Raw genomic sequence first — 27,017 nt, 5'->3', positions numbered from 1 at the left:
AATATTCCTCTCAGGAAAAATGTACCAATGAAACAAAAAAATTCTTCTTGTTGATGTGGCTTAAAGACAGCTATAATTTAGGAGAAAGGGAAAAAGGAAACCTAGGTGACATAAATTTTCTGGGCCTCGGTCTCTACATCTGCAAGATGAGAAAAAATACATATACAATCCTGATATTTGAAAATGCTCTCTGTGAGAGTGATAATGGACCTATACCATTGATTTTAGTAGGCTCCAGAACAGACCTATAAATAGACTGTCACACAGTTGTCCTTAGCAGTTCTCCCTAGTTCTTAAAATAATTTGATAAATTTCTCCCATGCAGCTATCTTATTAACTTGCACAAGTGTTATTGAGCCATCCCTACCAAGCACCTCCACTGTTTTGATTCCACTTATTCACCCAGTCATTTATTTCTTGTTATTTTCTTTCTCCAGTTCTATCACCCACTGAAAATACATCAGGTCTACTGTTTCTTTAATTTGTAACAATCACACCCGTAACGTTTATAGCTAAATAAACACACTACGGAAGCTTTGCCATCAAGTCTCAATAGCTTTTTCTGGAGCTAAAATAGCTCTTTATCCCCACCTGGAGGAGGGACCGACCCTTCCCGGAAAAGTGTTCACTCATAGCCAGAGAGTCTCCATCTGCAAATGCACTTGTAAAACACGGCCAGCATCCCACCCAGCACATGCATATGCATCACAGCAAGTGCAGCTCAAGCAGTTATATTCAGTCACACACATGTACGTGTCAAAGAACTCTTCTTTCACCTGTTACCAGCTTGCTACATTCAAAATATTGCACATTTGTTTTTAAAAGAAATCATATGTAATATAAAAAATGAAAGGAAAAAGCAAATTCATTGCACGGCAGAATTCCAAATGGAGCTGTCTGAAAAGCTGTTAATTTGCCTTTTCAGCCGTTAGGAACTGGATTGCTCTGCTGCCACTGGAGCTGCTGCCTTGCCTCCTCTTACCACTGAGATCAAAAAGCAGTTTTGAGATCCAGTTTGGGAAAAGCAGATTGGAATGGAAGCACATGTCAATACCAAGAATTAATGTACCATTTTTAATTCTGATCCTGTAAACATTTATGTAAATATGGAATAATTTTACACTGGTAAATAATCCTATCAAACTGGATCAATAAAGTCACCTTGCAGGGTCAGAGCTGACGTTACAAAAGGAATTCCTCTGTTGTTCACTGTAACACAATTTTTTACACTTTGTTTCAATGTTTATGACAGTGGTGGAATATGAGGCCACATCATTTCGTTTGAGCTCCTACACAACCTAAACCAGACCATTTCACTCCACTATTTCTGCACCTCCTTGCATAAAAAAATCAAAATGATCAAGAAAATTTACATTTTATACAGACTGATCTTTTCTGACAAAACCTGTAAATCTTGTCACAAAAAAACCCAAACTTGTCTGAGCAGGATTATTTTCTGTCATCATGTTTACCAGTGTTAATTATATGTCTGTCTTCAGTATTTTTTAAAATTAATTACTCTTTTCTAGACCTTTGACTGGAATTCTCTGAATACTGACACAACATGAACATTCCCCTGGTTTTATGGAATTTCCCCACAATTCCCCATTTTTAAGGGAATTAGCAGCAGGTTTTCTGACCATTTATTTTTCTTGCATACAAATTACTGGGGCTTTGCAATTAAATGTAACATCTTGTTTCCTTCTAAATATGAATCATAAAAGCGTATCAAATGCTCTTCAGCATTATTAGCAGTTTTAATTTTAGTTTGTCTATCTACCAGTGGGATATTACCATCACAAGGATTTCCTTCGCTCTCATTATACAATGAGAAGTGATTATGCTTACCTGTATAACAGTGGTTTTTTTCCTGGTAACTTCAGCTTCCCTCATCAATTACCTTGAAATGTGTAATTACTGGTTCCTATAGCTCAGCTGATGTACACAGCTCTCATTTTCAACAGTCATAACTGCCTCATGTCCTGATGTAGTTTTCTGGACATTTAATATGCTTCTAAGTGAAAAAAAATCCTACTTTTCCTCCATAAAGTTGATGTTCTTCTAATGCACCGCTTTAAAATTCACCCATAGTTTGGACAAAACCCAACCTTCTGAAAAGTCAGGAAGCATGTGTTATCAGTGAGTTCTGTCTCTGTCCACACTGCTTTTAATTTGTTCACAAGTGGCTCTTTCCAAGCACCAGTATGTGTGCAAAGCGTGGCTTTGCTCGCAAGTGGCTCTCTCCAAACACCAGTGTGTGTGCAAATGGCGGCTTCGGCCTCGCCACCACCAGACCAGGCCGCTGCGGGCCCCCCCCTCCCCCGCGATACATTTTTCACAGCTCCCCGGGTCCGCCCGCAAAAGAAGCCACCGGCGCAGCCCGGCCCCCTCCCCCGGTCCCTGGGGAAGAGGCTGAGGCCGCCGGGCCGCGGCCAGCCGCAGGCCGGGCAGCGCCTCCCCTCCCTCAGCTCGGCCATGTTGAGGCGGGAAGAGCTGCAGGCCCGTCGCCACGGCAACAGCGGCACGCGCCCCTCCGCGAGGCGCGCCGGCCGCAGGGGTGGCGTCATGACGGCGCGCCGGGCGAGGGCGGTGACGCGGAAGGGCTGCGCCGAGCGCGGGAGGGAGCAGCGCAGCCGGGAACCCCCGTTTCCGCTCCTCGTTCCGCAGCGCGGCCCGCCGGGAGGGGCGGCATGGCCGGCCCGCACCTGCAGCAGCCCAGCTTCCTGCTGGTGGGTGGCGAGGGGCGGGCGGACACCGGGGAGGCGGCGCCGGGCCGGGGGGCGCAGCGCCCTGTTGAGTAGAGCTGGCGGCGCCCGGGCCCGCGGCAGCTCTGCCGGGTGCCCTGGACTTGCAGGGTGGGTGGGTGTAACTTCTCCCGTGTCAACGGCAATGCTGTGCCGGGGCAGCGGCGTAATTGGGGGATGTCTTACGTCGTGGCTGTAATGAGCCCTGCCGTGTCTGTTAGCGGTGACTGATTTCCCCTGTGGTGTGCGACAGGCCACGCTGAAGGCAGACTGTGTCAGCAAGCCCTTTGTGCAGAGGTGCCACGACCTGGAGACCGTCATTGAGGAGTTCCCCGCCAAGGTGAGCCGTCACTGCCCGGCGTCTCCCAACCCGTGCTAGTAGGGGCTGGATCAGAGTGTTTGCAGAGGCCCCTTCCAGCCCCAACCACTCTGTGATACAGTGACGTGTTTCAGGGCAGTTTGCTTTTTTCATATTACTATTTTCTTTGTTCCCATTTCTCTTACTGCAAAGTTTGAAGACCCCAGGTGAACCAGTGGGAATCCACTGTTTCCCTAGAGTTAAAAACGTTTTCTAGTCATTAAAAGATTGTTTCCATTGACTGCATTTCATTAATTCCTTTCAGCACCAATTTACAAGGGAAGCTAGTTCTTAAAATGTGGCAAATAATTGCATGCAATGCTGATGAGTGTCATTGCAATTTTAGTAGGATCAGAAATAACGATAGATTTCCTGTAATTTCCATGTACATTCTTCCAAACAGAACCTGTGCCTAGTGATAACTGGGAAGCATAAATAGCTGGCAGACAGTATCTGTGCATCCTATTACATGCAGTAGAGACTGCTCAAGTGAGGAATTGTACACATTAATTATTTGGGTCTGTTTTCCCTAAAGGAACTACATGGTATCTTCCCATGGCTGGTGGAGAGCATTTTTGGCAGCCTGGATGGCATCATCGTAGGCTGGAATCTTCGCTGTTTGCAAGGAAGAACAAATCCTACTGAATATTCTGTGGCTTTGGATTTCCTGGATCCCAGGTAAACTCATTCATTTCAGCACAGATTAAAAAATGTATGGTAAGCAAATAACCAGTGTTTGACCCTTTTCCATTATGTAAACATAAGTTCACGAAAAGTGAGAAGGTAGAGGGTACTTACTGGGGATTTTCTTTCTGATGCTTATTTGCAGTGGTCCGATGATGAAGCTGGTTTACAAACTCCAAGCAGAAGAGTACAGATATGATTTCCCAGTCTCTTATCTTCCAGTGAGTAACTGAAAAATTTGTAAGAAGAGAATATGGTTGTTATTGCACCTATTGGAACTTCGTGTGCACTTTATATGTATGGTTCCATATAGGCCAAAGCATAGCTTCAGTGCTCCAAGTTTAGAGCCTACCTGTTTCTTTTTAAATGGTTGCTGGAGGAGGAGAGTTCCCAGCCATAAACTTTGAGGAGAGGTGGTTGTCAGCAGCTAGATATCTGTGTTGTTCAGCCAAGAAGGCTACATTGTGATTCCTATCATGTCCCCAGAGAAAGTAGTGTGCTTTTTCTTGACTCCCAGTAGCTGCAGGATTGGAAATAGTTTTCCAGGCTTGTTACAGAGCAGTGCCTTCCCTGGCTGCACTTTGTGCCTGTCTGTTTGAAGTTATAACTGTTATCCTGGTTATGAAGTACGGCATTTCAAACAAAAATGTTTATCTGCTCAGTTGTTTCGCTGTGTTTCTTCTATTGCTACCTGCTACCTAGAAATTGATTCAGACAGTGCTACAGCCTTTAACAAAAGGAAACGTCGTTAAGTATGTAGTAATTGCTGGTCCACAGCTCAGTTACCCTAGCAAAACCATCAGCCATACACCAGTTTTGTGCTTCTCCCACTCCCAACTGGAAAAGTGTTGGTGAAGGCTTTTTTTTTTTTTCTCCTTTTTTTTCCCCCTTGTACTGAATACTCATTTTCAGTGAGAAAGTTGGCAGTTACCTAAAGAGTATGCATTTGCACAAGGAATTACTGCAATGCAGTAAAATCCCACTGAGCTGAATGTAGGTATCACCCCAGAATGCTGGAATGCAGCATAACTTCACTATCTGAAACATACTCCACAAGTATGCTGAGTAGCCAGATTAATACAGATTAATATTTTGTTACTCTGTCTTTCAGGGCCCTGTGAAGGCTTCAATACAAGAGCAAGTCCTACCAGAATGCTCTTTATACCACAATAAAGTCCAGTTTCCTTCATCTGGTGGTTTAGGTTTGAATTTGGCTCTTAATATCCTTTTAACAGCTGAATATTGAATTCCTTTTAAATATCTAAAACAGGTATTACAGGCATTTCTGTTATATATTTATTATGTGTCTACGGTAAATCACAATCCTGCTGAAGAGTTTGAGCTGGTTAAAAATGTTTAGATTCCAATGAAAAATAAATTTGTCCTCTTCTCATAAACCCTTGTGGGGGGATTTCTGGCCTTATTCAAGTCAACAGCAATACTCCCAGTGATTACAGAGCCTGTATTTCACGATTTTTCTTTTCGTAACTGCTCATAGTTTATGTAATATGATAGAAAAAGGGCATGTTAACTTTGCAGCTAGTGTACTTGTTGAAAGCAGTCTAGCTGCAGCTGCACTGGTTTTAGTTTGAGATTAGTCAAATGTGCTAAGAAGAGTAATGCAAACGCACCTTGGCACATAGAGGAAACCTCACGCACCAGTGTTTGAGTCAGCTGAAACACAAGAAGTCAAAACTGAATGTGCTGCTAAGCTCCAGCAAGTTAATTGAGCACTGACAAAACAAAAATTCAATGTCTAGTCAGCATCCCAGATATCTAACCACTGTACCTGGTTGTTATTATCTCATCCTTGACTCTGTTGTTCCAGATCCATTTGAATATTACATGTTTTACTTTGCAATTAGTTTGATTACACAGAAGGTAAGTACCTTTTGTAATTTTTCCCTTAAAATATTATTACCCTTTCTTTTCAATGCTTTAAGAGCCTGCTGAAATGCTGTCCAGCTAAATTAACAGCGCTTTTATCTGTACTTTTAGAATTTGTTATCACCTTGGTTCAGTTGATGATATAAGACTAGGTAACAAACAAAATACCCACCTCAGGTATACCAGTAAGCAGCCTGTCCAACAACATGCCAGCACGGAGCAGGCAGTGATCCCAGATGGGTTTTCTGCCCCTCTCTCCAGTAAGGCTGTTTATATAGTCATAACCACGGCGTCATACTATGGCATCTGCTTAGTTGGTTCCTCTTCCTGTTGTTCCCTGTTCTGTACAACATTGCACTCTTCTCACACTGGGTTACATTCACTACTACATACTACAGCAACAGTTCTCTTACAGTTAGTTACTTTACCTTTGCTCCGAAGTGTCTGTGTTGTCAGTTCACCCTTTATAACTGCTGGGCTTCTGCTTATTTATACTGAACGGGGCTGGCTGTGTAGCAGGCACTCCCTAGCAGTGTTTTAATGTAACAGTATATAACTCCAAGTACATCCTGTGTCTCTTTCAGAACTCACCCGTCACCCGCCATGTCAGCCCTTCCAACAGTGCTTATTTCATCTTGGTAGACATATACCTGAAGTGTTTCCTACCCACAGAAGGAAGTGTCCTTCCTCCACCTTCTTCAAATCCTGGGGGAGCCATCCCTTCCCCGACTCCCAGGTAATGTCTACAGTGCCAGAGGCAAACTGTGGGAACAGTGCTTACAAAATACAGGTTGTTGGAATGAAATCTCTAACAAGTAGAAAACACCTCTGCTCTTTATGATCTGTATGTACTTATTATATAATTAAATAATTTAAATAGATTTATGTTCATTTAATTTTACTATTTAATATTTGCATTTAATATTTTAAAATACTAATTTTAATAAAGGTTTCATTTGGAAGTCTGAAAGGTAGCTATTATTGGAGCAGAAAAGGCAGGTACAAGCAACAGAAATTCATCCGTTTGGTAGCTCCCGTGGTGTTTTGTGCCCTGCAACTGGAGTAGGACAGATGATGGTAGTTTTTACTATCTTTAGACACATAAGGCATGTGGTAAAGATAGGACTGGTGATATAACCACTGTTACAAGGAAACTTTGCATTTTTCATTAATGTTGCTACAAAGCCAGACAACTTGTCAGTTGGTCATTTTGTTTCAGTTCTGAGGTTACCATCCTTAATTATTTAATGCTCTCATTACCTGTTGTGCAGTTCTTTGAAATTGCTATGTCAGGACTGTGTCTATGGCTTTGTTGCAGATTGACAGTGCTCGTAGGTTTCTTCGTTGATAACTTCCTGATATAAAAAGCCAAAACGTATATTAGTAGTCAAATCATATGAGTGACTGCGTTTCAGGTGACTTTTTGCACAGTAATAGATCAAGCTATTTAGCCACAACTGGAAGGAGGGGGAGGATGGAAGATTTTTGACCACTTACTGAAGTTCTGTACGTCTGTGTGATAATGGCATAAAACCCAGCTCACAAAGCTGAAGTGAAAATTCTCCAATACAAGCACCCAATCTTTTGTGCTTTATGACGGCTAAGTTGCGGAAGTCCATGTTTTCACAATTGGTTTTGCTACTTGAATTTATAAAATATTATTGATAAATATTGGCGATTTTATGCAAATTAAATAGCCATTATATTTTATATAACTGCATTTAAAATACATTTCAAATATCAATTTACATGGTCTGTTGAGCCTTAGTGTATACCTAGGAAAATACAGATCAGGTGAATTATGTATATAGAAGGCAGAGTGAAAGAAAACCAGAGTAGGAGAAAGTGAAAACCCATGCATTATTGAACATTACATGGGCTCTGTGTAAAGTTGGTTCCACACAGTATGAATAGTGATGTAGTGCTTGTTTATAGTTAAAGTGACTAGTAATTATAACACGTCGCAGAAGTTTGAAATGTGTAATCAACTATGCAGTTTTACTTCTTAAAGACTGTTTTCCAGTTTATAAGCTGGTAGTTAAAAGCAATTACATATTTCTCTGTACTGACTGTTACTGACTCCAGTATTTCCATTCATTTGTCTTTAAAGGTCTCCAGCAGTGCCTTTCACTTCCTATGGCATGCATCACACCAGCTTGCTGAAACGGCACATTGCCCATCAGCCTTCTGTGAATGCTGACCCAGCTTCCCAGGAGATCTGGAGATCAGAAACACTGCTTCAGGTAGGCTGGATTTAAGGAAGAGAACACCACACAACATTTCTTGGTGCTAACTGAGGAATCTTTTTAAACCAGAGATCTTATGCCATTTTGGTTTTGGAATTGAGCAGTGCAGCTGTTGTTTTCTGTTAGTGGAACAAAGAACCACTGTGAAACTGTTAAGCTGTAATTTTGAAAGGCACTTAATACCTTTTTTTTAGACTTCATATACAACAACTGATCTCAAGCATTTGAGCAGTTTTTTCCAGAAAAATTTCTAAATCTGATTTCCTTTTTTTTTTTTTTTTAATCTTACATCAATTCTATGCTCTAAGCAAAGGCAGACCTCAGAGAAAGTTGGTTCTGTTCACCATCAAGGGAAGGGAGAGGAGAACCTAGACTTAACAATTGTTCTGAAACAGGTGTGAACAGTATGCCAACTCAGTCATTGGCATTGACATGATGATAACCTGAAATGTCTCTGAATAGGTTCCTGTCTATTTACAAGTACAGCTTAGTTTTCAATTTATATACTGTGGTCTTCCCTTATACCTAGCTTGTGACTGACAAGTCCTGGATTATTTCTATTTCCCTAGCTGAGAGAATATTTGTTTTGCAGATCTTTGTTGAAATGTGGCTACATCATTATTCACTGGAAATGTATCAGAAAATGCAGTCCCCTCATGTCAAGGTAATAGTTTGTACTTCATTCATGAGCATCACCTGATGGTTGACCTCTTATCTTGGGGTAAATCTCCTGTTCTGTGGATAATTTTTTTGGTGTATTGGTCCATAAGAAATAACATACCAGAGTATCTACATGAGTGTGTCAGAATTGCTAATGCAGTTATGAAGAATATTGTGAATAAGTGTGTCACCCAGATGGGCCTTCACTGCAGAAGCTGTGTTGTTTTTGTTTTGTTCTTTGTAAAAGACAAGTTTGTGGGATGGTCACAACAATCTGAACACCAGTAATCAAACTACTAATGATGGGGAAGATGCCGCTATAAAATTATAGTGTTAAATCCTGCTGGGGCAACGTGGCTGCTAAAAATAGCTTAAATTGATTTCCAGCAGTGATACCACAGCATCTGTTACTGAAATACCAATTAGTAATTTCTGAGATCTGTAACCATTTTTTAGCATAAATCCAAATTAAAAAAGGAAACCTTACCAAACTGTCCTTCAGTGTTAAATAAATAAGCCTTTTGTTGTTTTATATTCCAAAATATGCTTTTCACCATAATGGTGTCAGAAGCAGTTCTGTAGCTACTGCATTCAGAATATCTTAAAAGCTCTTGCTCGGATAATACACTGTTCTAAGCAGTTTGTGGTGGCCTGTTTCATAACAAACTACTGCATGTAAAAATTAAGTAAGTGTTATGGAGGCTAAGATCAAAGGCATTATAAATGTAAAGGGAATTTGAAGGAGAAAGTGTTGATCCTTTGAATTCCCTCTGGGTCACAGTGGGACTTTCATAGAAGGGAAAGGAAATATGAAAGCTACTCAGGATTTATTCCTGTGCGAAAAGGCAATATGAGAGTTGATTGACTGATAAATTCTGATCCTTTACTCCACAGGCTACAAAATAACATAGTTATATTTTGTGAGGGAAAAACATTGGAGAGCTGAAGTGTGATGGGGTTTGTCTCTTATTCTTAAAAGTTGAGATCAAAATGCAAACTCGGTAATGTTACAAAGTCTCCACTTGGGACTCCCAGCAGCATGGCTGTGCACCTGTGATGGAAAGGCTTTGCTTTGGAGTACCTTTGGTCTGTCTGTCTGTCCAGTCTTTGTGCATCAAGCGCTGTGCTTAGGCCAGATATTAATGATCGCTTTAAACTTCTCTCCTCTGTTCACCCCTCTGTATTTCAGATGTTCTCTTCTAACACCTAGGGAGCAGCAGTTACAGACAATGAATACCAATGTTATGGTGGAACAGGGCCTAGGTAGAGCTTAAAGTTCTCTGAAATCATCACCTCGGGATCTCCCACAAGATGTGTTGAGGCACAGCTTGAGGCCATAACTCCCTGATGGCGTTCTAGTTTCATCTTTGATGGGAAGAAATCATGGGTGTATTGAAAAAGGAAGTCTTCACTCTTTGGGGGTTAGAACACCTGACCAGGGGACTGGAATGCCCCCTGACATCCCTAAATGTATGAAGGATCCTGCCTGCAGGACCGAGGAGGGGTTCCAGATCAGGTGGGGACAGGATTGTTCATAAGCCTGTGATATTTAAACTAAGCTTTGTAGACTGGTCTCGGGGTGGGCTTAAGGAGAATAGTCTGCTTCATAGTTCCTCACATGAGGAAGTAGAATCTGCAGAAATGCAAGTTTTGTTTTAATACAAGGGTTAAAGGGCTTGACGGGAAACCTAAGGTCACCCTAAACCTTATTAATTATGCAGGTTCAATTGATTCTATTTAGCCTTCTGTGCCTTTGGAAGGAGGGGTTATTAGTGACCGTTCATCTCTGGATCTAGACATGTTTGACCATCAGTCACTTGAAATGGCTACATACCTGTATTGGAAGGGGGGTGAGGTTTCACAGAACTTGCTCTTTCTTTGTCCAGCAGTCAGACTTGTTTGCTTTGATGAGCCAAGCCAGATCCCAGATATGTAACTTCCCTGTGAAGTTCCTCGAAGAATGATAGAGTTTCCTTAAACCTTGTTAATGTCATCACAGACTTCTCTTTACAAGTGGAAGGTGGTGGAATGGGAATGAATAGTAAATAGTTTCTTCTGAGAAGATTTACTACTTTTCTACTTTACCACTTTGAATTCTTTCTTGGTCTGGTGTGAACCTGAGGTTGACACTGTTTGCTATACGGAGTTTCACCGTTTCCCCCATTAATTCAACTCTTTTCCTATTCTTTTACATTGTCTATTTGCCTTTTCTTTCTTGGATGATCCAGAGCCCAAAGCGTGCAGCATCTCTTTTACTGTCCCCTTCTGCTGTAATCACAACGAACCCTTAACAAAAAGTTGTTTGATTAAGTTTTATGTAATGCTTCCCAAGCTTCAATGCCAGGTGCCACAGACCCCAGCACTGCATGTGGAACACCCATTAGATTACAGTTTCTTGCTACTGATTCCTGTGATAGGGGAGTCGGTTACGAAGCAGATGATGTGTCTGAGCTGTTGGGGAGCTTGCAGTAGCAATCCTACCACTCTAAGAGTGTAAGACCAAATGATACCAAACTGGCACTAGACGAGGTTGGGTAGGGGCTGTTCAAAGACAGCAGAGGTGTGATCTGGAGAGTTAATTTAGATGCCTGACAGTAGTCATTGGGATCTGTGTAGTGTACATTTGTTGGTTTATGTTTTTTCATTAATTTCACACATTTGTGTCACTGTCACTACAGTATCCTCTTCACCATCACATTGTCAAAAACTACTCTTTACCTCATTCATCCAAGAAGGGATCTGGCTGAGGCTTGCAGAGACCTTAGTGTTAAGTCAAGATGCCTTTTGCACCAGCATATAATGTTGTGTGTTAGCTATGTCTTTTGCCTTTTTATACATCTGATGTTTCCCTAATAGTAAAAGATCTGTAGCCTTCCCAAATGGCCTTTAAGTAGAAAGAGAATACAGAGGATTTCTCAGAACTGGAAGCTTACTGGACAGGCTCACAGTGATTATAAAAAGCCAAACTTGTTTCCTTCCTGTTCTTTGGGAAGAAAAAAGTATCAATTTGAGCTTCTTCCCAGTACACAAACCCTGCTTCTCCAGCAGCACAGGAAGAAATGATAATTTTTCAAAATAGTATTTAAAAAGTTTGCAGCATATTGAATGCTTTTACTCTATTATTTAATAAAACACTGTAACAGTGTATAAATCCTCTCACTGCAGTTAACTTCTGAAATCAGAAGTTTATTTGGCAAAAGCTCCATAGCCCTTACCTCTGCTCTGAGGGTAGCACAGAGAACAGCTCCAGCCAGTTACAATTATACTTTTTGGACACCTGCTCCCAGTTGTATTTCCAAGTTGATAAAGGGTATGAAATACTGTGGAATCAATCTACTGAACAGCAGAAAGAAGAGGATACTGTGGTTGCAGTTGTTATTGTGATATGTTGTCCCCGACTGTATTTTTGATGTTCATTTCCCTCCCCCACACACCCACCCCGCCCCGCCCCCTTCTTCCTTGGGCTCATTCTCACTTTTTTTTTCTCTTGCTCTCTTCTCTCCTTTTTTCCCTCCCCCCCTTCCTTTTTGTTTCTGTTGTCTCAGCTGGAGGTTCTCCACTACCGACTCAGTATCTCCAGTAAACACCATGGTAGTCCTGCCCAATCCAGCTACCAGGCCCTCCACGCATACCAAGTATTACCATCTTTTCATTTTGTTTCCTTTATAAAAATCTTGTTCCATCATATAATCTGCGAAGTGTATTGGTGCTAGCTGTCCAGCAGCTTTTTCTGCTAAGGTATGGTTTTACAACTTGATTGAGAGCACTGCATTGAGAGTTACTAAATTTTCAGTGAAAACAGATACTGAGAAGTATCAGCAAAGGTCATGGAGGAAGTAGTTAAAATCTAGTATATTATGAGAACTAATTGGGAATTCTAATTTTAGACATGCATTCTTGTAATGCATTGTAGAAAGAGGCATATCAGCTATGCTGACATCTTTTGACACCAAAACCGGCTCCACTGATGGCAGATTTCTGCCCCTCACACACTTGTCATTTAAGCAAAACTTGCATGGAAGAGAAGATCAGAATTTGCATGGCTGTCACCTAAAATTAAGGTAGGTAACATCTAGGGTTTTTTAGTTGGTGAAATGTCACTGGATAGTACTAAATCTATAGTGGCAATGTGATCTTGACTATCCAGTTTTGCAGAAGCACACTTGTGGTACATTTGCAGATTGTTCAGGAAATGTGCATGCAAAAACATTCCTGTTGGAACAGATTGCTGATTCCTCTTTCCCTTCTCAAGCCCTTTATTCATTGGGTCTTCATTTTGGGAAAGGGGAGGGCTGAGCATATGTACTATAAAGCTTTTATTATACTATAAAGCTCTTTAGCACTACATGGAATTTTCCTGCTGTTTAATCCTTTATTTTTTTATAAAGTGCTATGGTATCTCAAGGTACTGCTTAGCAAGGAAAACAGGAACTACTACTTGTCTTTAAATCTTTTTTACTATTAAGTTTATCTAATTGCTGTGTTAAGAATGGCATATATCCATCCTGTAAGCTAAAGTTTGAACAAAAACACTTCTGAGGAAAAATACTTTTTAAACCAGTGGTGTTCGTAATGGTTCTAATCCAAGCTAAGAGGTAATTTTAAGAATTGCTAAGCAGAAAAACTAGTAGGATCACCTGAAACAGTGTAGTAAAATAGTGGTATGGGTTTTTTGTAAATTCAAAATGCACCTTTAAGGGGAGCCTAGCATTTTTTAAAAAAATTACACCCTTTAAAGGCTTATAGCAGAGTACTCAAATTCTCTTAATTGTTTTTGGAGATATTGATCTAAACTAGGACCAAGTAATTTCTTAGTTCTGCCCTCTATATATAACTCTTCTCAGGACTGCAGAAAACGTGCTGACTTACCAGGAGCTGTCAAGAATACAAGCCAAGCCTTCATTAGAACTGGTAATAGGTTATCCTGTCCCCTAGCAGAGCCTCAGATCTGGCTGTACTACATGACTGTATCTATCATCAAGCGTTGAATCTAATTCCTAGAGTGAACTTTACAGTGTATTAATTAAAGAGATTGTAAAAACACATCTGCTTTGCCTCACACATTGCAGAGAAAGGACACGCAAAGACACATACACAGAGGCCCCCCTCCCACCCCCAGTACTGGAAATACTGTTGAATTGATTTAAGAAGTGGAAGCTTTTTGTATAAAAATGCCTGTCAGTCTCCTAGAATCATATTCAGCGTCTTACCTCAGCATAGCTGCATTTGGCATCCTGGAAACATCTTGCAGCTATTGTCTAATACGCTCTTCCAGCATCTTCCATTATACTTGCACCTATAACTCGTTCCATGCACATTCTTCTTAACTTTTGAGAAACATGAGAGCTATAAGACTTAGAATACAAATGATCTCTTAAAATATGCCTTCAGTAGTGGATTGAGATTAGTCCACTACTCTTAAAACAGATTACAGTAGCAAAGGAGTTAGTGCTTTGACCCCAGATTCTGCAGCAGACCAGCTCTGAAGGTCTAGACCCAGAAGGACTAGCTTTTTTTTTACCTCATTCATCTCCCTGCTATATCACAGACTCACTCATTTATTAATAACATCGCTGTGGCTCACCACCACTCCTTGGGCTACTCCCACCCAGGCTACTTCTGCCCAGAATGATGCTAGAAGCAGGACTTGAAGCAGTTTTTATTCTTTTAGGATTATTCTTTCTTATAAGGCAGATGAGTACCAGCATAGGAAGGCCAGCCAAGCACATAAACAAAGGATCTGTTGTGCTGTCCACAGCAATGAACTTATAACCATAATGAAAGGCTGAATATTCTTTTCTTAGAAAGGGGTAAGTTGAAATCCACAGGTTATTCTGTTCTTTAATGCTAGCCTGAAATTCAGTGCTTTAGAGTACTGTGGATACTTTTTCTTACAATCATTATTAAAAATATGCTAGTGTTTCTTAGTGAACTGATGGAGGATGGTTGCAGCTTGTCCTAAGGAGCCAGTTTGTATAAAATCAGATGGCACCAAACTACAGTGAAGAACCTAGGAAGATGACAGCATTTCTTGTATTTCAATTTCTGATTTGAGAATTACTATTTTTGTGAATTATCTCCTGGACATTTAGTGTGTGATACTCATTATCTTCCTGCCTTTTGCTTTGAATCTAGGAGTCATTTAAGCCTACTGAGGAGCATGTGCTAGTGGTAAGACTGCTTGTGAAACATCTGCATGCTTTCAGCAACAGCCTGAAACCAGAGCCTCTCTCCCCTTCAGCCCACTCCCACACAGCCAGCCCGCTAGAGGAGTTTAAAAGGTAGGTACCTGTGCAGTCTCTCTGAAACATAGAGACGTTCTCCGTAAAAAGAGGTTGAATTAGGTTGTTTTGATGGTTAAATACAGAAGTACATTATTAAAAGTATGTAAGAGCTAACAGATTATGTTTCTTACATCCACTAGATGGGGGGGGCAGCCTCAGGAGGGGGGATGTCTTGCTATTACACTAGTCTGTATCCTGGTACAAGTCAGAGGAAAGAAAATGCTTCCAGAGGTTTCTGGCCAAGGTTAGTAGACAATTTTATGCTTATGTATAGGAGCTGAAAAGCTGTGGCTCGAAGTGAAGGAACAAGTATGGGTCGGTCCTTTCTGTATTTTTATTTGTGGAAGCTTTTTGTTTTTAAAATCGGCTTCTAGTTTATGCATGTGACTGTCTTTGAATTTGTTTTCAGGGTTGTAATTCCTCGGTTTGTCCAGGAGAAACTTTATATATTTCTGCAGCACTGTTTTGGCCATTGGCCTCTGGATGCCTCTTTCAGAGCAGTACGTACCTGGTTGTCTTTCTAAGTCTGTACTCAACAGAACTAGTAACTAGTTATTGCTGTTTAGCAGCTATTTCTTGGTCTTCAAATCTTTTTCTAGAGGGGTCAAGTTCTTTTTCTCTAACAGAAAATCTACATGTTATTGTAGAGTGCCAACTGGACACAAGAAGGAAGTTGAAAAGATCATGGTGAGAATTACTGTAGGTTGTTGGCTGATTTTTCTGACAGTGAAAATGGCTGTCGATTGAAAAGTAGTAGGTGTTACTCCTTTAAAACAGATACATTCTCATAGGTCCTAATTTCTTAATATCTTACCTAATAAAACAGGTCATAAACAAAAGTAATGTGGTATTATTTTGCAGTGGATACTGCAAATATTACCTCCTGCAAGCAGGAAAAGAAATAGCAGGCCATGACTCTTGGTAATTAATGTAGGAATGTAAAAGTGCAGAATGTAACAGGCCAGACCTTCCTCACTGGACCTGTAGTTAGCTATATCACTGCGCCTGAGGTACACACGTAAGACAGACTGTCAGAAGAAATGTTTGCAGAGGCCAAGGCAAATCTATTCTTGGCTTCAGTGCAATCAGGACTCCACTGTGTTTCCTCAGAGTGGTGGGTACCTCTATGCAGCAGAGGAGAGCTGAACTTGTACTAATGTAGCATCTTGTTTACTTCCTTCAACAGAGATTCAGTGAACACTATCATTTGAGTATTACAGAAAATCCAGACTGGCCCTAATGAACATGTACTTAAGTTTTTTCAGTTCTCTTTCAAAGATACTCAGATAACTAGAGAGAGCTTTATTACTAAAAACTTCTAGGTTTCATTAAGATAATATTCACTAGGTTTAAAAAAATCAAACAAAAACCCGTGTCTTCCTTGCCAGAAAGTATTGGTATTCATGTGTTTGTGTGATTTTGCTTAGGTTCTTGAGATGTGGTTAAGTTACTTGCAGCCTTGGAGGTATGCTCCGGAAAAGCCACCACAAAGTGCTGAGCCCTTGCCTCGCAGCGTGTCTGAAAAATGGTAAGGAGGAAAGCAGCTGTGAGTTATATGAATCAGATATCAAGTTTATGCAGATCCTGAGTAAAACAGCAGGATTTCAAGAACCATCCTCCAACCTGAATTAGCTTCCTGTACAAGATTAAAGATGATTTCTTACAACACAAGCTTCTGTTTTGAGAGGAATAGTCTTTTGTCTCAGTACAGATAGATAGACCATCTGTTCAGAGACAGTATAAAACATCCCCTTAATGACTTGTTTGGCAGAAGACAAAGTAACAATTATTTACGTAGCTGTACTCACAAATTCTGTACTCACTTTGACAGGTCAACCTTCATTCAAGAAAACCTACTCATGTATACTAAGCTGTTTGTAGGATTTCTGAACAGAGCTCTTCGAACAGACTTGGTCAGTCCAAAAAATGCTCTCATGGTGTTCCGAGTAGCCAAGGTCTTTGCTCAGCCCAATCTAGCTGAAATGATCCTGAAAGGTAAATGGCTATTTTGACATTCTATGCTGTCCTGTCTCAGTCTTTCTCCACAATGACTACAACCTTGCCTCAGAAGCACTGAGGTGGGTAGACTTACTCTCCCATGTTGCATGCTATTTTGCCACTCAGAAAGTCTGCGTGTCTTCACTAATGTGTGTTGTATTGGTTTAGTATGTCTATAGTTCTTTTCTAACCACCATCATTTAGATTTCATTCCACAATTTTTCTTTAAAGAACACCCCTAGAACTACCTGCCTATCTAGAAACAAGTTGCCCAGCAGCCTTAAGATGCTTTGTAGCTAGAGCTTCCCCAGGCAAAACCAGGAGTATTATGTAACCATCTTCACTCCTCTTCTCAAATTCTAGGAGAACAGTTATTCCTGGAGCCTGAACTTGTTATTCCCCATCGTCAACACCGACTCTTTATGACCCCCCCACTTGGTGGAAGCTTCTTCTCCTCATGGCCTCCAACTATTACAGATGCCTCATTTAAGGTGAAGAGTCATGTTTACAGCTTAGAAGGACAGGACTTCCAGTATAAACAGATGTTTGGCACAGAAGTCAGGAATTTGGTGAGCAACACGTTTTTTGTCACCTGTCTTTCTACTTTGACAGATGTTTTCTTAGTGCTGAACATCTGTATTGGGAAAAGTTAAGAGTGGAAAACTTCACACCCTGTACTACTTACTGTATAATTTAATGTGCTGATGGTGACTTCTGGAACTTGAGCGTTCTCAATCCAGCACAGCTGTAAAATCTGCTTGCTCTTTGCTAAATAAGAAGTTAACGTAACAGCTTGTTGCCTTGGAGTAGTATATTGTATTTAGTCTCAAATATGCTTACTGTGAACTTCTGATTCACTGTATTGGTTAGTACCCATCAGTAGGTCAGATAAAAATAGCAGGAGGGAAAACAGCGGTTGAAAACCTAAGAAGCACTCAAGTTTCTTAAATGCTTCATCAGCAAAGATGATTTTGCCCTATTGGAAATGGAACTAACAGTCTTGGCACAAAGTCCATGAAAGTTAAGAATGAATTTGCTGGTTTTGCTCTCACTGCCAGGTATTAAGGCACAGTTTTATCCATGTGTTTATGCATAGCAGTCCTTTATCTTTGTCCCACACAGTTAATTTTTTGTTTGTTTTAGGTGTTAAAACTGGCTCAGTTAATTTGGCAGGCACAGCAGACAGCAAAATCCATATCAGACCATTCTGCAGAGACAACGGCTAGCCAGTCCTTCTTTTCATGGTTTAGATTTACACCATCTGAGATGAATGGCTCCTACACAGGCAATGACCTTGATGAAATTGGGCAAGACAGCATCAAAAAAACAGATGAATATTTAGAGAAGGCACTGGAATACTTGTGCCAAATCTTTAAGGTATGTAATAGCCAAGAACTTTTTCCCTATGTGGCAGTGTGAGCAAGAGTCAGGATTCCTCAAATGTACTTTGTGGGGTCAATAAAGACATTAGAGACCCTGCTAGCAAATTTTGTTGTAAATTTCTTCTAGGCTTGACTTTACCTGACCACTTCAAAACACTTTCCAATATAGATGGAACTAGATGCTCTGAATTTCTAAATACCAAGCCTGCTTTGTTTCAAGTGACTGTTCTTTTGCACTGTGTAGTTTATACCGAACTTGTCTCTTTACTTGTGCCCGTTATGTTTACAAACAGGTGAAGCATAGCTTAAATTTTAAAAACAGTCCAGTATCTTCTAAATGTAAAGAGCTATAAAAATACAACATTTAACTGCAGCTGTAGATGAAAGGATGAACTACAAGTAGTCTTGTTTCTTTGGTTAAACTTAAAAGAGTAATTTCTTTTGTCAGCCACACTCCCTTCATACAGAATTGAGAGATGACCACAGCTATTTGACAGCTCTCTAGGAGTAAGGGACATGTAAAACAGAATAGCTCTCTTGGATTTTATGAGCACAGACAAATCTGGAGACTTTTATCTCCTTTCAGTGTTTAACTGAGGTGCTATTAAGCAGTTCTTGGTATCTGTGCTGGCTGTCAAAGGCTCCAGTGCTAGAGTTTGTGAAGAAATAAATGAAATAGAAGGGGACAGATAAAACACATGCTTTAGAACTGTGTTATTCTTGAGTAGCTGAATGAAGCCCAACTGACCCAGATGATGATGAACTGTGGGACAGCCCAAGACGAGAACGGAAAAAAACAGCCTCCAGACTGTATTGAAAGCGAGGATGGCCTCATTCTTACACCCCTTGGCAAGTACCAGGTGAGATTAAATTAGATTCCATATTGCTATGTCAGATTGCTCTTAAAAAACCAGTCCTTCTACAGCAAGAGAAATGCAACTTACACAGGGCCAAGAGAAGTGCCTGTATAAAGCTATTTCAGATGGGAGCTACAACAGGTTTATTTTCTTGTTTCTAGATCATAAATGGCTTACGTAGATTTGAGGTGCAGTATCAAGGAGATACTGAGCTTCAGCCTATCCGAAGCTATGAGAACGCAACTCTTGTCCGCCTCCTATTTCGATTATCCTCAGCGCTTAATGAAAGGGTAAGTAACAGCACTGCTTCTATGTATCTTCCATGGCAGATTTCTGTTCTTCACTGCACTTGCACATATATGACACTTTGTTTGTTCTTGCTCTATCTCCTTTATTGTGGTCTAGGTGGACACTTCCTAATAGTACCTGTAGTTCTGCTTTTCCTATGCAAAACATAAGTAAATAACATTTTAAACTTATTCTTTATGCTTGATGAACAATGAAATATCATTCAGAATAAAAGTTTCTAAAACACAAAAAGCAAATCCTTTTCTTCCTATGGATACAAGGCAAGTCTGCATAAAGCAGTTCTGTTTAAAAGGACATTTTGATTTCCCCCGCTATCTCCTATAAATGAAGAAAACTTAAAGTAAGTTACTTCATGATGGTAGTTGCTGTAGAATACTAATATTTAAATTTTTCTTACCTCAGTTTGCTGATCAGATGGATGTGCTTTGCTCCAGGGAAGATTTTGTTGGCAGACTTTGTCGCTATCATCTTACCAACCCCCACCTCCTACACAAAATCAGGTACAGTCCTGTCATGAAAGACAGAACAAGCCAGAACTGGGGACCAAGAATCAGTCTGAGGTTTCTGGCTAGCTACAGGACTCTCCTCTCTCTACTGATGATCTACTTTATTGCATCCTGGTTTTACATTGGGCCAGTGGGCTGCACGTTCATTATCCTGATTGGATATTTTCTTTATGCCGTAATAATGACTTTTTTCTTTGAAGGATGGAAACCACATGAACACTAATTTCCTTCGTTCGGCTTACGCTTGTAAAAATAAATGTTTTAAGGACAAGCCTGGGATTCAGTGACTGAAATGTCTGAATTATCATATCAGATCTTCCAGATATGATTTAATATTTTTTAATATTAAAGTCAATGGAGTTTTAAACAACGATGTGGTCTTGTGGAATGGAGATAATGTAAATTTTATTTTTATAAAAGTGTTCCTATAGAATCTAGTGAATGACTTATTTTTTGGGAGGGTAGGGAGTAAGATAACTATAGTACATTAATATTAAAGGCATAAATATTTTCAGAAACATACTGGGTAAAAAGATAAGTGCAGAAGACAAAGGCATGGTGCTTCAAAACAGGAAGATGTGTTCATTAGTAGCATGATAATTCCCAAAAGGGGTGCCTGCAAGAACATTTTATTCACATTCTACTACCTTTAAGCATCCAGTCTAGAGAAGCTAGCAAGAGCAAGCAGCCCTGGGGAGCCAAAAGGCAGGATGTGTTGTGCCGTGCTCAGCAACTACAGATGCACCTGCTGCCTGGCTCTGCTAGACAATCTCAGGGTAGCTTATATAGCAAAGACACAAAACTAGACTAACACAGAAAAGCTATGCCTGAGGTAACAAGTTTGAGAAAACAGAACAGCCAACTCACACTATATCCTTGTTCCATAAAGAAAAGCAGTAATTCACTCAAAATACCAAAACTCTGGGTAAAAAAAGTTTTCACTGAAGTTTAAAGTCTCATCAAGGAGCCCAGACAGTCCATCACACAATAACCGAGCTCACCAGCCGGGCAGTAATCCTAACAGAACAGCTTTCCCAACAGAAAAAGAAATGGTTTCAGGTCATCACAGTAACACTGATTTGCTGCATTCCTCCGTGCAGTCCGACTGCCACACCAGCAGTGCCTATGATAAAAAAAAGGTAGTTTTTCCACCACGGAAACAAACACTAGTGAGCAGCTTTGGTGACAGAGAACTCAGGGTATTCAAATAAGCCATCTTCAACAAACTGCACTTGAATTCAACACTCATACTCTTCATTCTCATTTCCACAACGCTGCTTTGAACATTTATCTTGAAGTTTCAGGATAGATTTCAGCTTATTTCAAGTAAAAGCTGATTATGAATTAATTCTATATGTTATTTATTCAGGACCAGATGTGTGTATCTCTGACTTCATAACAGATCTGTGCGTCTCAAAGACTTGTGTCTTTCAGGGGCATTTTCTGAATTCACTTTTAATGCCCCAACAGCTGGTAAAGTACCCAAACATTAATATGAATTTACTCCCACTTTGGTGCATCTTTCTAAGGATCTGCAAATAAGCTTGTATTTTTTATTTTAGCAAGAGCTACAAGCAGCTTATGACAGTTTGCTCATCAGCAGAAAAAGAAGGCAGCTATATTGATGCACATCTATTGATTTACCCTGTTGTGGGCATATGACCCACTTCCAGTTTTCACAATTTTTTTCTCAACTGAGAAGCTGCTGTATATCAGGATGCTCACCCCACCCTCTTAGTCTAACATCTCATTACATCTTGTCTGAAGGAAAACTGAAAGGTTCTGCAGTGACTGCTCTGAAAACTGCAGTAGTGCATTGGTGCCACTGGTTCTTTTACCCTAAGGGAAGTGTCAGCCGTGTAACAGTACTGGTTAAAAAATTACATCTTTTGTTTGTAGACAGCGCTACTAATCTCTCAATCAGGCCTTCCAATTTGCTATGAGGACAGTAAAGAGAGAGCCATTGAATGATTTGAATGAAATGAAGAGCCATTTATGATTTCCACCCCTAACCTTCAAAACCTATGAGTTTTCACTTACCATGGAACAAAGTAACCATCATCCAATGGACACAAGGGAATTGGCATCTAAGGATCAACATGGGAAGAGCAGTATAATGTTAGCATCCAACACAGGAATAATAATAAATTTATTACAATAGAAACAAACAGATAATGCATTAGTTCATGTACAAAAACTGATAGCGTTCTGCTGCCTCAGTCAGTGCTTACTAAGTACCCACATTTAAAAACATCCTAAAACTGATGACACCACATAGATTTACAAAGGTCACAGCAATTTCTTGACACTACTGTAAGAGAGCCCAGCTACTCTTCCAGGTTTGCTGCGCAATACAGGGAGATGGAGCAGGATATGATAGGAACATCTGAAACTTGAAATTCTTCTGCACCAGGAAATTAAGATCAAGCAACTTATAAGCATGGGAAAATAAAACAATCACACTATGCATGAAATTAGTTACTCGTGGCAAATGTTTTCATTAGAAGTGCCCACCAATAAGGCAGCTGATGACTGACTTGAGTGCCCATCATTGCTCAAGGCACAAAATACTAAGCTGTTGGTTCTACTCCTGAGTATGTTGGTTTTTTCCTTTTCTTTTTAAACAAACTGATGTAGCATAGAAGCTTTTTCACAGAACTGCATCTACTCCCAAAGGAAGCCAGACACCTCAGAAAGACCTCTTAGTACAAGAAATGTAGCTACAAGCCCACTTGACTGATCTGCATTACTAGGGCTTTATACTGTTGGGTTTACCACCACCACCACCTTTATGTACACATTTACTGAGTTTACAGAGGAAGTGAGTGTGCACATTAATGTCTCATCTTTCTCATTGCCTCACTCTCTTGGAGTAAGAAACGTGGTCCATGCTAACCAAAAACAGTTTATACAAAGTAGTGTTTAAAATAAACTATAAAATACTTCTTTGCTTTCGTTTCCCAACCTTCCAGTAAAATTATCCAGATTCATCTCACATATTTGAGGGATGCCTTAAAAAGCTGTAATTTATCCTGTCCCTGGGCAAAGCTAATGGGCAAAAAGATTCCTGCAACCACTGAGAAGCTTGCAAGTACATTCAAGTTGCAGCTAATTTATTTCTGGGGCAGTATCAGGTCACAAAACATACAGCATGAAAGGAATACTGGCACTGAGCAAACATTGAAGCAAATTAGGACATTCTCTCTCTACTCCCTCTTATACCAGACTCCCTGATGGAAGTCCACAAATAATTTCTTCTCTAAGAAGACAATAAAAACTCATCCTAATACAGTCTCAAGAGCCATATATACATATTTTGTATATTTGAAAACGCTGGCAAAAGTCCACAGAGGCAGAAGAGAAAAAGCATGAAAGCTAAGTCTAACATCAGGTTCTCTAGTGAACCTGACACCTAGAAACAAAACAACATAAGGCTTCTTTCTTCTGAAGTACCCTCCCCAAAATGTGATTTTCCAGTGGCATGTGGAAGAGGCCAGCTGCTGAGACCTTCTTTCTTGCTTCGTGATTTAGAAAGTGAGATGTTATGCAGCAGAGAGGCAGGCCTGACGAATACTTTGTGCCCAGGTGTTTAAGAGTGCCGTGACTGAATGCTTGTCTGGAAGTTGCAATAGTTTTGAAGTCATGTACCGATACACTGACTGCAAAAAGGGATTGGCTGCTAGAAGGAAGAAAAAACAAAAAAGAGAATAGATAAACAGTTATAATAAAAATAATACTTAACAAATTTTAAAAATAGTAACATTAGATGTTCACATTTCCCCACTATTACCACATACACATGCCCAACAAATGTCATGCTAGCATCCTCATACCATACTGTCTCGGGTTTTTTATCCACAGAGGGCTCTGATCTGGATAGTCCGCTGGAACGCTGAGCTGTAGTGGTGGGACATTTGGAAGATTCTTGTCATCTAGAATGCAAACACACTTCCCATCAGAACAAAGCATTCCTTGCTGGACAGACAGGGGGGTTGTGCATAATTCAGCTTGGGTTCTAGCCTCTTGAACCCCAAGGAGGAACCAGGCTGTACATCTTCATTTTTACTGGAAGGCAATCTCATTGCTTACCTCAACAACACTTAAATTCTTGGAAGAAAAGCCAGGCTGGCAAACAGCTCCATCTCTTACTTATGCACCTTGCCAAGCTCATAATTTCATCAGTTGAACTTCACTAACTTAGTCACCTCATTTTTGAAAATTAAGGGCCTTAAATACTAATATTCAATACAAAACCAGTTCCAATATCTCAAATGAAGGGGAGGAGGAAAGAATCTATTCTCCCCATTGGAATACAAGAGCAAAACAAGTTAACAGACTGTAACACTTTATGATTATTCAGCTGAGATGAAAAAAAAAGATGCAATCTGAATTTCTTTCTTGAACATCCACCACTGTCAGTGATCATCAGTACAAATTGGGTTAGATCCTCCCAAGAATTAACACAGTATTTCTCTAGCTCTGTCCTAGTTGTTGAAGGCAGAAAAATTCTTACATATCAGCAGCATAGGTCAAATCGGGAATCAAGATTGTTGCTAGTAATTTTCTAGACACTAAAGATTAGCAACTGCAACTTCAGCGCAAAGAAAGGATCAGTGTGACTGAAATCTCCAGATGTACCCTGAAGCAGGCGGTGCAAATGTCATGAATAAGCAGTGCTATGAATCTGGTAAGTATAGACTTCATACAGAAGTCACCGGTTAGCAAGATTCAAGTCTGTTAACAAAAAAACTTCAGATTTCTACAATCAAGCTCAGTAATTCTTTCTGAATTCAGCCCTTAGTGTCTTCCTGCTTACCTAGCTTGCATATGAGATGAACCGTGCCATTATTACTGCAGTGGGAAGGGTCCAGGTTCACTAGGAATTTAGGATTTAATCTTGCAACTTCCCCTTGTAAGACATTTGGTATGGTCTGTCTTTCATCCTCTTCATATTTCCGTTTCCGAGGGGAAGCAACTGGGGCCCTATGTAAAATACAGTCCACAAAAGGACTAGATGAAAATGCTATGCCAATACCACATCTGTGAAATATTTTACAGGTGTAAAAAGGAAAGCTGTAACTTACACCCGTCCATAAACCCATCTGTTCTTTTAATAGTTTCTACAAATAAGTATTTTTTCCTTTAAAAATAAACATCTAAGACAGCTGGTCAATGATACATACGTGATTGGTGGTCCATGAATTGCAGTCATAGCTGGCATAAATGTACGGTAAAGGGAATGGTTGAAGACTGGTGAACGGATGTTGGCCAAAACAGCATCCAAAAGTGGCTGACACAAGTACTGCTGTTTGGTGGGGGGCACTGGGGGAGGCGGCGGTGTAGGCTAAAACACAAGAGAAGCCCCTTTTCTTTTAATCATCTCCAAAAAAGAAACCTCTACTATTGCTTTTGCAAAATTTTACAGTAGTAAACTTCCAATGCATGAGATGCAAAGGATTCTCAAAAGTGCATGCAGTAACATTAAAGGGGGCAGAGGGTAAACTATCTGCAGCTTTCATTTTAGGAAGTCTGTTCTGAAATCAGCTGCAAAAGTTCATAAAAAATTACTCAAGTCTTTGCACAAAACACAAGAATTTGGAAGTTCAGCTAAGAGATACATACAGGTGAGCCACATGGAGCAAATGCTTGCCCATTTTTTTCCTGTTTTCTTACTTTCTCCAGCCTCACTTGAAGTCTTAACAGCATGAGCAACAAGAAATGCAAAAAATTATCTTGCTAAATTATGAGGCCTTTTGGAATTGACTGCTTCTCTCTTGCTAGCACAAAACATTACATACCACAGCCATATCGTTTTTCAGCTTCTCCAGAGCAATTTCGCATTTCTGCAGTGTCTTCAGGGGGCACCTGCAGAAGAGGAGAAATATCACCACCACAAAATGGTCACCTTGGCTGAAGTATTTCTGCTATCTGAGCCCCACAGACAGCCTCAATGCCAACATGGCTGGATGCTAAACAACAAATTTCTGGAAGAGCTGGGGAGTCTGATGTCCAGCCAAAAAAAGGAAAAAGAGTTACCGTTTTGAAGGGTCAGTCAGGATATCCAAGAGACTCTTCATTTTACTCAGGTCCTTCTTTCTGTCTGAAATAGTATCAGACACACAAACACTGACTACAAGAATACCTTCCGCACTTGCAGACAGAAAAACAGTATACTGTTAAAAGTGAAAACATGAGCCAACACTGAAGTAGTGAGGATCAAAGATCTTTCATCTGATTGCACGAATATTCACTGCATAAGCTCTGTGTGTCTCAAAAACATCAGAAGTAAAGGAAAAACGATGAGAATTTAAGGAAGAGGATTTTGCCCGCTCTTCACAGTAAAATCTTTACTAACTTTCACTGTCATTTTTAATCCCTGGAACAGAAACCATCACAGAAGGCAAGGAACTGCTTCTTTCATCAGAAGAGCTAGCTGACAGAAAGAAACGTGTGATTAAACACAGGGAACCTTACCTTCATTTTTATCTATTTTATTGATCATCCGCCGGAGTGGCTCAATGTATTTTGATAGCTGTTTGAGTTTTTCCAGATACTGTTGCTCCTCTGACTGGCTAGAACTGGCTGGACTCATGACAGAATTTGGATTTCCTGGCAAGAAGTAAAGGCTGCATGTCACAGGGATGATAAAAGATGCTGCAGAACAGCATTCTCACGTTTCAGAATCTAGATCTGAAACGTGGCACTCTCAAAGCATAGCTGACATCAAACACCTAAATCCACAACAAGATGCCCTCCACGGTTTAAGTGCTTGTCTAATCCTCTAGTCTTTGTGTAGAAATAATGTGTTTTGTGGATAGAACAGCAATTCCCATTTAATACAGTTTTTTTCTGAAAAGGTCCAATTTCATATACCCATTTTCTAGGTCCTCATTTTGCCTTCACACTGATGCATTAAACACTAAATCAACACACTGAATTTACTGCAGTTTTCTTTAATTCAGTGCTTTCCAAACTGCAGAGCACGCAACACTGGTATGAGAGGGAGCCAGTATGTTACTTCCATTCACAGTATCAGAAACTGCTTACTACATCTGGGAGAGAGAGGAGCACAAGTGTCAAGAGTACATCTAGAAAGGTGTTT

At 40.3% G+C, this 27,017-nt stretch overlaps 2 protein-coding genes across 7 annotated transcripts in view; one reads left to right on the top strand and one right to left on the bottom strand.

The window, feature by feature from the left end:
• The first annotated feature begins 242 nt into the window (after positions 1-242).
• On the top strand, positions 243-20,286 carry SMPD4 (sphingomyelin phosphodiesterase 4). 2 transcript variants are annotated; one of them, XM_080391723.1, is made up of 19 exons: positions 243-2,729; positions 2,998-3,084; positions 3,638-3,780; positions 3,932-4,007; positions 4,898-5,008; positions 5,617-5,667; positions 6,258-6,409; positions 7,784-7,916; positions 8,512-8,583; positions 12,125-12,214; positions 14,715-14,860; positions 15,273-15,363; positions 16,291-16,391; positions 16,695-16,858; positions 17,225-17,430; positions 18,005-18,238; positions 18,972-19,103; positions 19,262-19,390; positions 19,812-20,286. In XM_080391723.1, the coding sequence occupies exons 1-19, from the start codon at positions 2,205-2,207 to the stop codon at positions 20,136-20,138; spliced, it is 2,970 nt and encodes a 989-aa protein (XP_080247849.1). In that variant the 5' UTR covers positions 243-2,204; the 3' UTR covers positions 20,139-20,286. The 2 variants fall into 2 exon arrangements, with proteins under 2 accessions (XP_080247849.1, XP_080247850.1); XM_080391724.1 differs by lacking the exon at positions 12,125-12,214 and having other exon boundaries at positions 246-2,729.
• A 1,743-nt stretch (positions 20,287-22,029) lies between these two features.
• MED15 (mediator complex subunit 15) overlaps positions 22,030-27,017 on the bottom strand; it is a 49,790-nt gene continuing 44,802 nt past the window's right edge. For 4 of the 5 annotated variants that reach the window (XM_080391793.1, XM_080391789.1, XM_080391791.1 and 1 more), the window contains 7 exons: positions 26,390-26,524; positions 25,952-26,015; positions 25,714-25,780; positions 25,099-25,259; positions 24,732-24,898; positions 23,749-23,847; positions 22,030-23,594 (listed from right to left, as the gene is read on the bottom strand). In XM_080391793.1, coding sequence (XP_080247919.1) covers positions 23,458-23,594; positions 23,749-23,847; positions 24,732-24,898; positions 25,099-25,259; positions 25,714-25,780; positions 25,952-26,015; positions 26,390-26,524 — 830 coding nt within the window. In that variant the 3' untranslated portion in view covers positions 22,030-23,457. The remainder of the gene's footprint in view (positions 23,595-23,748; positions 23,848-24,731; positions 24,899-25,098; positions 25,260-25,713; positions 25,781-25,951; positions 26,016-26,389; positions 26,525-27,017) is intronic. The other variant, XM_080391790.1, reaches the window with a different exon arrangement.

This window comes from Falco punctatus (genome assembly GCF_963210335.1).
Source record: "Falco punctatus genome assembly, chromosome: 1".
Taxonomy (NCBI): domain Eukaryota; kingdom Metazoa; phylum Chordata; class Aves; order Falconiformes; family Falconidae; genus Falco; species Falco punctatus.
The sequence above is the reverse complement of the archived record's forward strand: the minus strand, read 5'-3'. Positions and strand labels throughout refer to the sequence as shown.